At 41.4% G+C, this 9,244-nt stretch overlaps 1 protein-coding gene across 2 annotated transcripts; it reads right to left on the bottom strand.

Annotated features, from left to right (window-relative positions):
* Nucleotides 1–1,588: 1,588 nt before the first annotated feature.
* fhdc4 (FH2 domain containing 4) lies at nucleotides 1,589–8,130 on the bottom strand. Of its 2 annotated transcripts, none has more exons than XM_035154424.1 (12): nucleotides 8,048–8,130; nucleotides 6,515–7,068; nucleotides 5,654–5,715; nucleotides 4,491–4,593; nucleotides 4,310–4,395; nucleotides 4,125–4,225; nucleotides 3,964–4,034; nucleotides 3,771–3,878; nucleotides 3,609–3,679; nucleotides 3,398–3,515; nucleotides 3,143–3,307; nucleotides 1,589–3,061 (listed from the first exon to the last, which is right to left on the bottom strand). In XM_035154424.1, exons 2-12 carry the CDS (start codon nucleotides 6,902–6,904, stop codon nucleotides 1,829–1,831), a joined length of 2,508 nt encoding a protein of 835 aa, XP_035010315.1. In that variant the 5' UTR covers nucleotides 6,905–7,068; nucleotides 8,048–8,130; the 3' UTR covers nucleotides 1,589–1,828. The 2 variants fall into 2 exon arrangements, with proteins under 2 accessions (XP_035010315.1, XP_035010316.1); XM_035154425.1 differs by having other exon boundaries at nucleotides 6,515–6,974; nucleotides 8,048–8,106.
* Between the last annotated feature and the right edge of the window lie 1,114 nt (nucleotides 8,131–9,244).

The raw sequence follows: 9,244 nt of genomic DNA, 5'->3' as shown, positions 1-9,244 counted from the left end.
AAGTCGTTTGAAGGATTTTATGTCTCACGTCGCACAAACTCTTCTTTGTCTTCTCTTGAACTTAAACTGAACTGAAAGCTTGTCACGAGCGGAGCAGACGTTTGAAATGTCTCCTGGACTCGCTGTCAACACACGTCAAAACCTGTACAAACAAAGCTGTGTAAATCTGTAGTTGATCTTTTTATATCTGATAATATATAACAGGTGAATACTGCAGCTACCTAAAGTCTCTTCTGTACCAACACTCTGTTATTTGTGTGTTTTTATAAAATAAAAAAGAAAGACAACTCACAGTTTGGTCACAATACTCTTTGGATCTCTGTAATTTCAGTGTTTATGCATCTTATAAATATTGTTTTATCAAATAAATATGAAAAACATTCAGATTATTCCAGTTTGAATGAGAACACAGAAGGTCGTTGTTGCACTTCAGTCAAAAATCTGGACACGTCCCATAAAAGCTCATCAGTCTAAGTCACTATAACCTCAGCGACCCCTCGGATCTGCTCCTGCATCGTGGAGACGTTGGGGTCGAAGCCTTGCAGAGGCACGAACACTGTGTGGATACAGACAGGCTGGTACTTTCCATCATTAGAAGCCAGGGGGCATTTGCCCTTCAACCAACTTGAAATCAGCACCCTTCACTTTGCCACTGACAGTGCACGGTTCAGCTGTGCTCGGATACAGGCTGCCTTTGTAACACTGACCCCATTTATGACGGCAACAATGGCTGGATTGAGTCAGACCCTGAAAGCATCAACGACCTTCTGCACTGTTTTTAATGTGCCTCTGTTAAAACAGCCGAGGGAGGAGACCAAATAGGAAGAAAAAAAAAACATAGATATTTATGACGGAAATATTAACATAACAGTGTTGTATTCAAGCAAACAGTACAAGTTTATCAAAGTATCAAAAATAACAATCAAACCAAGATTTTAATGCAGTTTGATTACTCTATTATTATTGTCTCCTATCATGCTCAGCAATCATTTTACAATATTATAAACACTGATGGTATTAACTCATTTATCCAACCATTCAGGAAACATTATCCCCCGTGGATAGAAAGTTACAACTCCATATTTTACAGTGAGTGTTTCCATCATTGTTTTCTTTGTTTACACGACAATACACAGATTGTCTGGAAATCAACAACACCCCTCCTCAACAACACTTCCCCATGCTCCTGTTATATTCTGCCATCTAGTGGTACAACATGCACAATGACTTTTCCTCTGCACAACACTGTCCAATAATAAACCTCCTCTGTCTTCTTCCAACCTTCTCTGACTTCTTCCAACTTTCTCTGACTTCTTCCAACCTTCTCTCAATTCTTCCAACCTTCTCTGACTTTTTCTAACCGTCTCTGTCTTCTTCAAACCTTTTCTGTCTTCTTCTAACCTTCTCTGTCTTCTTTAACCTTCTCTGTCTTCTTCAAACCTTATCTGTCTTCTTCCAACCTTCTCTGACTTCTTCCAACCTTCTCTGACTTCTTCCAACCTTCTCTGTCTTCTTCAAACCTTCTCTTACTTCTTCCAACCTTTTCTGACTTTTCAAACCTTCTCTTTCTTCTTCCAACCTTCTCTTACTTCTTCCAACCTTCTCTGACTTCTTCCAACCTTCTCTGTCTTCTTCAAACCTTCTCTGACTTCTTCCAACCTTCTCTGTCTTCTTCAAACCTTCTCTGACTCCTTCCAACCTTCTTGGACTTCTTCCAACCTTCATGGCCCATCATCAAAACACTACACCATCGGCACGGTGAGGTAATCTCAAGCAACACCATGGTTGCATTCGCTTCCCTGGCTTTAAATGTCTTATCTTTCAAAGTCTATACACCAGAGCCCTTTTGAACAGTTTCCTTGCTGCTCGGATGTTTGCTCATGTCTCCAAGACGTTTGAAAAAGCTCAAAAATAGTCCAGACGTGTCGGTCTTAGTCCACGAGCTCTTTGGGGCGATATTTTCACTGTTCTTCTGCACGTGGTTTCCTGTGGACTCCGTCGACTCATGGTTTTGCTCCCCCTGCCCTTCATGTGTAGTATGGTCTGTAGAAACACTCGGCTGGTTTTTCTTCTCTGCTGACAAACTATTGTCTTGAGCGTCCGATTTTTTAAAGCTGGGAGAAGCCTCATGAAAATCAAACACTTGTTTTGGGGGACTGTGCTCAGTGAACTCTGCTCTTGCAGTATTAGGAGTTTTGATTGGAGACAGATCAAACAGAATATCCTCCTCTTCCTCGGTTTTAGGGACTTTGGTAGGCAGTGTGTGACGGCGGCCCAGGTTGCGTTTTGGGGTGGCGGGGGGACTGATCAGATATCGGATCAATTCATCATTGGTTGGATCTCCGGGATACCGGTCGGTTTCCTCATCAAAGGTGCGCTGACGAGGCAAAGTGGTGCTCGGACCAGGAGCTTTCTGATTTTCCAAAGAATAGTCCACAGACGAGGAACTGCCACGACTCTTCTGAAAGTGCAACACTCTTTTAGATGCTTCTCGCAACTTTTGCGCTTCCTCCTCATTATTGTCCTGTATGTCCTCCTCCTCCTCATCATCATCATCAGTGGTGGTTGACAAATGTTTGCCTGAGGAGGAAGTGCTGGGGGTCCTATTGGCCGGGTGTGTAAATCCTTTAGATTCCTCTTTACCGGAAGTTTTCATCTCTTCTTCTCGAGGAATCACACTTATTGCCTTGTTTTCCTCGACGCTTGACTGTGCTTTGCTTTCAGCTGCTGAATTCCATTCTTTTCTGAAAATCTCGTGGGCTCTAAATGAGCCGCATCCCTTTTCATTTGCAGGGGGGAGGTTTGCCTGTGAGGTTATTTCTGATAAGCTCCCGATGTTTGGGTTGCCGCTCATCGGGCTTCCTTGAGTGGACATGGGTCTTTCAGATCTCCTGCGAGAGCCACGTCTGGTGAGGAGGTTCTGTAGGACGGACTCTAATGCGACACTATCCATTTCCTTGTCTCTGCTGGAGCAGGTAGCTGTGGACCTGCGCTTGGCAGAGCTCTGTAATCTGTCTCTGTGTCTCCGCTTCACCTCTGCCACTTCTCGTGCCTTGTTGTCCTGCAGAAATTCACACAGTTAATGGATCAATCGCAAATTTGTTTGGCCAGGTGACGATAACACGCCAGTACATATTCTTACCTGCACGGCCCGCAGGAACTTTTCACAAAAGGAGTTGAAAATGGAGCAACACTCCTCCAGTCTGAACTTGCTTGGGTCTTCACAGAAGTAATCGGCCACAGTATCGCTCACTGACTGCAGTTCCTGAAAATCTTTCTCTACTTCGGCCAAGCAGACCTCAGCCTCCTATATGGAGCCCAATTGAGAAAAAAAAAATATCAGCACATGTAACCGACCATTTAAATTCACAAAAACTCCAACAGGAGGCATCCTCACCTTTAGAAAATCCTCCATCTGTGTCTTTAGGTCGTCCTGCTTCAGGGTGTCCACCTTGGCAACTTGTACTTTCTTTACCTGTCGTGCAAACTCTGCTTCAATTTCACCTTTATTTATTCTAAAAGAATGAAAAAAGTTGATTAACAATAATTAAATAAAAAAGGAGTGGTAAAATAGGATGAGTGCTTTTAGATTTGGAGAAATGAGTCACCTTGCTGCAGCTACGATGTGTGTGAGTTGCTCTGGAAATTCAAGCAGGGCCATGTCGGCATTCAGAGCTTGCTGTGGTGGATAAGACAACGTGTATGAACATCACATGCAAAAAAACAGCCTCTAACTTGCAATCACATCAAAATTAATAAAAGCTACTTGCCATCACGACATAATGCATCAGATTCATTCCAGGTTTGTTTGCTTTGGTGTCCACCAGCTTCAGCAGAGAGGCCATTCGGAAGCCGATTGCAGTGCCTGCGTAGCTTCCCTGTGATCAAATCAAATGAGACTCAGTGATGCATAAACACAAAAGGAAGTCATCCAAACATTATAATTAATAATGCTATACTTACAGCATTCATGTAATTTCCAGTCTTCAGTACCAGACGAATGACAGAATGGAGATTATCAGACTCCAGCAGCTCTAAAAAGAAGAAACACAAGGTTCATTTTACGTCCAAACTCTTTTTTTGCGATTATTTATTTATTTAAAACCAAAGAAGAAATACAGTACCTCGTCCAGCCGCCGTCAAAGTGCGTATGAATTCTCTCATTTCATCCATGAGCGGGAAAAACTCCTCTTTGAGCACCAGGCTGCTGAGACGCTCTTCATAACTGACACACACACAAAGTTTCCATCATTAATAAACCACTGCTGATATTTAACACATACCGGAGATCACATTGGAGGCAGCTCACCTGGGAATCCTCACCAGCCTCAGCATGAACAGATCTGCTTCAGGGAGAGCCGAGTCCTCACCCTTAAAACCCACCAGCTGCTTGACCTGTGTTCATTGAAAGAGACAAACAGCAAATCTTAAAACCAGCTTTAAGCTTGTAAAATCGACATTGGAAACAAATGAGCAGCTGACACAAGTACCTCCCCGTCCTCTGGCAGCAGCTTGCACAGCTCCCTCATTTTTCCTGAGCCAAAACTGTCACCACGTCCTGATATGATGTCTTGGATCATGTCTTTCAGAGGCCTGTGGAGGGGGGGGGGACAGAGAGATTCAGACCTTTTAGTGATTTAAGTTTTTCACCGGGGTTGGGACATCTCACCACACCACACTCGCTTCACTGGAAGACGCCGACAAGTCTCTACATGCTCAAAAATCCTTGCAACTAAAATTGCAACACCTCTGGTACTCCTGATGTTAATACATGGTAAAACACACATGTACAAGACATAAGATTGATGGAATATCCTTGGACACTGGGAGAAAAACATATTTGCAGCACAGCACTGGAACCAACTGCCTCATGGATTTAGGAAGGCCCCATCCATTGCAGCTTTTAAATTCAAGTACCTTTAACTAAACTATTTTACAAAATCAGTCATACCATCCTTTATGATACCATCCTCTTTTAAATCTCTCTTAAAGACGCAGTTTTATAGGTGTCTATTAATTTATCTATATTTATATATTGTATTACTTTACTCATTCAATTTATTTTTGAAAAATTGTTTACAGATTTTCCTTTTATTTCTTTTACCTCTTTAATCTCTTCTTATTCTAATCTTTTAAATCTCTTTTGTTTTGCTTGAAATTTGTATTAAACTTTGCTTTCTGGTTAAAAACTCTTTAAATGTTGTGTTGTTTTGAATTCAGCACCTTGAATCTACCTCTGTATAAGAAATCTGCTTTACATCTCTAGCCTAGATTGTTTATTTATGTCTGAATCCATGTTTTTTTCAGTTCTGCTGCTGATGGGTTTCTGTACTTTTAATGCTCATCATATGGTCACTGTTAACAATGGCAGAGTAGTTTTCCATTTCCTGTTGCAGATCTGCTTCATGCACACAACAGCCTTCGGCAATACTTTTACAATACCTCTCCATAATTGATCTGCGGGTTATTAAAGGGAGGCAACCTGTCGGAGCTGTAGAGCAGAGTGTCAGACGTGTCAGGACACGTCGGCACTGAAGCTTTACTGGGCATGAGACAGCCATGTTGCAGAGTAAACTGCGTGAGCCTCATCCTGCATTGTTTGATTACCGCTGGAGAGAAATCACACCTTGTGAACATACCACCGGTGACTCACCGCTTGAATTGCTTCAGGAAAATTCCGATGTTCATGCTCCTCTTGGAGTTCAGGATGGAAACCTGGGAGGAGAAACAGACACAGACCTGGATATAATCAGCTTGTCAGTGGCGGAGATAATTTCACTGTTGTTTTTGTATCACGGAGACGTCGGCTTTCCAAACAGACAGTCGGTTCCAAAGGTTAAGAATTCTTGCAGTTGATTGTACAGAACAATCAGGGCTAAGATACTTTTTTTGTTTTGCATCAGTGATACAAATTGACATAGGTCAAAGTAAAAACAAATGTGGTGAGAGACTTTTAACCCAGATGTTAAGACTGACCCAACGTAAATTAATGATACTGACGGATATAAGCAGATAAGCCAGAAAGCCATAAAGCAGACTTACTTTCGGTTAAATAGCAATAAAGGTAGATTATTATAAACAGTCGCTTGAATACAAAAAACAAGAAGGCCAGTGGACAGAGCAGTGCTGCACGAGGACACAAATATACCTTCCTTTAGCAAACAGACGAGAATAGTGAGACTCCACCCTTGTTTTGTGTGATTCTAAATAAAAACATGATCTTCCTAAGATAAACCTTTCACTTAATACCATGTACTATTATTGTAATTCTGCCAGTCATGGCAAATGCAAAATAAGCTCAACTGAGGAGATGCTAATACACATCTACACAGAGCTTTCTGCAACGGTGGTTTTAGGTTTCAAACATTGTTTATCTCAACTTCACGCCGACATGAAACATCAATCCAGCTCAATGTGTCAGTGTTACACAACAAAAACTCCAGACACGTCACTGTGGTTTAAGCATCACTCTGATTCAGCTTGCTGTCACATCTGTAACCTCTGGTTTGCTCACCAGTTCCCCCCCTGCACCAGCCGTCGGTTGCGACCTGAGACTCTGGCGGTTCTGGGCCTTGAGCTGCTGGCCCTGCTTGTGGCTGAACAGCTCCTCCATGTGAACCGTGTCCAACTCGTACTCCCCGTCAATCTTATCCGTGGTCCAGATGTTGTGCTTTCCCACCACACTGTGCTTGGGAAGCGTTTCCCAGTTGAAATTGCGCATCTTGGAGCGCCGCCGCCCCCCCTTGGAATTGATGCCCAGGCCATTTAGGGGTGGAGGAAGGCCAGGGGCAGGTGGTGGTGGAGGAGGAGGCGGTGGTGGCGGAGGAGGAGGTGGAGGTGGTGGTGGAGGTGGTGGAGGTGGTGGCAGCAGAGCGGGTGGAGTGGGAAGACCTCCTGGTTGCATCTTTTGAGGAAGAGCTCTCAGAGGGTTTGGGATGCAGCCATCACCGCACACATGCAGGCAGGATTAAAGCCTATGAAGTGAAGAATAAGCTGCTCTTGAATGACTGTTGTTACAGGAGAGCGGTGCAGCCGTTGTGTCTTTTCAGTTAGGATGATGCATTCAGACTGAAAGAGACAGAGCAGGGTGGGGACACAGTTACAAACATGTGCACCACAACTGTGAACACATGAAGCATTCACTGTCTCCACAGTCATTACTAATTACTAAGTACTGCTTAATGCTGTAGAAACAAGTTTTGTTGACATATGGAAGTTGAAACAAACGATGCAAAATGAAAAGGCTCAGCGGTAATGTTCTGAAATAATGTGAAATTTAAAAATGAAATAAAATAGAGCTCAATATAAAACAAATCAGTAAATCAAATACAATACTTAATACTTTAAACTGAGCAAACAAAAATAGGTGTAATAAGTAATGTGAAGCATCATAATATTATTTAATTTTTTAAGAATCATAAAAAAGATTGGAGTTACTGTTGAGAAATTGATATTGACTATATGTTAAATTCAGTTACAAATATGCTGCACCATTAGTTTAGTTGATTAAAAACATGATGTCAATTTGTTTAAAATGTAATTTCAGATCGTAAAGACAGGTTTAATTTTCATTTAAGCTAATCTATTTCTATGGAGAATGTTAAACTTAGTTACTGAGCTAAATAACACTGAGGCTTAGTTGATAAAAACATTACATTTAGTTTTAGTTTTAATGATAAAGACTGGTTATATTTAGCATACAGCTAATCTATTGCTATTGAGCATGTTATATTAAGTATAATTGTAATTGTCTCCAGCTATAAGTAGCTATCTGCACATATAAATAATAACATCTTTATTTATACAGCACTTCTCAAGGCAAAGTTAAAATGTGCTTCACAAAAAAATCACACAAGTCAAAACACATAGAAAGTTACATAAAAATAGTCAACAACACAGCCATGAAAGAATAAAAGAACAAGGGTGACAATAGAATGAGGTCAAATCAGCTACTGAAGCTACTGACTCATTCTAAACAGCTAAAACTACTTGTTACAGTGAAAATCAATATCAGGTTGAGATCTAGAAGTAAAAACGTTCCTCTTACCTTTACTGGTAATGATCCTGTGGAGTTTGCCTCTTTTCCTGCTTAAGCTCCCAGTCCTCCAACGCAGACTGTGGAGAACAAGCTGGATGTCGAAACTGCCTGCGTGTGAGCGACACGCCCAGGTAACCTCCACACCTTTTCCTGAGCAGGAGGAACTCTGGGAAACTGGAGTCATCTGCTGGCTGTGCTGGCAGTGTTTTCTGTGCAGCTTGTCACGGGAGCTGTTATGTGATCAGTCCACTGGATTATAGACTGATTAATGTCCACACTGATAGGGACACAAATCAATTTCTTTCTTAAAGGCGTTTGCTCGCTGATAAATTAACTCCGGCCACACACAAAACACCCGATCACTCCTTTAATACGCCATTGCAACTGTAATCCTCTTTCCACGGCTGCGTTTACTTTCAAGTTTGGTGAGAAAAAGATTGACAACACACACGATTCTTGGTTAAACATTAATCCAGTTGAGCAGCTCACAGTAGTGGATTGAATTTGTGCTGCTGCTGCTGCTGTTGTTGTTGGTCACTTTGGCCTTTTGCAGGATAGTCAATTAGCTGCAAGCGCTTCTTCAACCCTGACCCACCAATGATAAGAGCTTCAGAATGAGAGCGTCTGTGTGCAAATCAGCTGGATCCGCATTATCAGAAACAGTTACAGCTACAGTTCCTGATCCTCTTCTGCGGAATAACAAAAGAAGTGGAAGAGTGATCCCTTAAAACAATAATACAAATGCAGACGTGCTTAATCTTAATTTGAACCCTTCAGGAAGAAATGTGCTGCCGACACAGTGCAGGAGAGTCTGATCAGAATCTGAGTTACCAAGTATTTTCACACACTCAAGGAATTTGCTGTGTGGTATGTTTGTGCATAAGCATAAAAACTAAAATATAAAATCAGGGAACAGTGTGTAAACAATATAAAAGTACATATATATAAAGATATGTACAATTTGAACGTTTGCACAATATATTTCAAATAAATAATATTACTAATAATAGAAAAATTACAATAAGTAGAATGACATAACATGGAGAACAATTAAAAATATATTTATTTAAAAAGGAAGTGACAGAAATATTGATTTAAAGCAATTAATAAAATAAAGCGTTACTCTTTAACCAAACCCTAATTAAAAGCTCTTAGGTCTACTTTTAAAAGAGAACAGAGAATTCCTCAGAGTGGACCCATAACGAC

Source organism: Hippoglossus stenolepis, chromosome 4, assembly GCF_022539355.2.
Source record: "Hippoglossus stenolepis isolate QCI-W04-F060 chromosome 4, HSTE1.2, whole genome shotgun sequence".
Taxonomy (NCBI): Eukaryota; Metazoa; Chordata; class Actinopteri; order Pleuronectiformes; family Pleuronectidae; genus Hippoglossus; species Hippoglossus stenolepis.
This window is presented reverse-complemented; position numbering and strand designations above follow the sequence as displayed.

Excerpts from the sequence above, each read along its gene's own strand:
- fhdc4 (XM_035154424.1), bottom strand. The coding sequence starts at position 6,904 with ATGCAACCAGGAGGTCTTCCCACTCCACCCGCTCTGCTGCCACCACCT. Across the intron at positions 5,716-6,514 it reads CTGGTGCAGGGGGGGAACTG|GTTTCCATCCTGAACTCCAA; the intron begins GTGAGCAAACCA and ends TTCTCCTCCCAG. Across the intron at positions 3,516-3,608 it reads CACATCGTAGCTGCAGCAAG|AATAAATAAAGGTGAAATTG; the intron begins GTGACTCATTTC and ends TCATTCTTTTAG.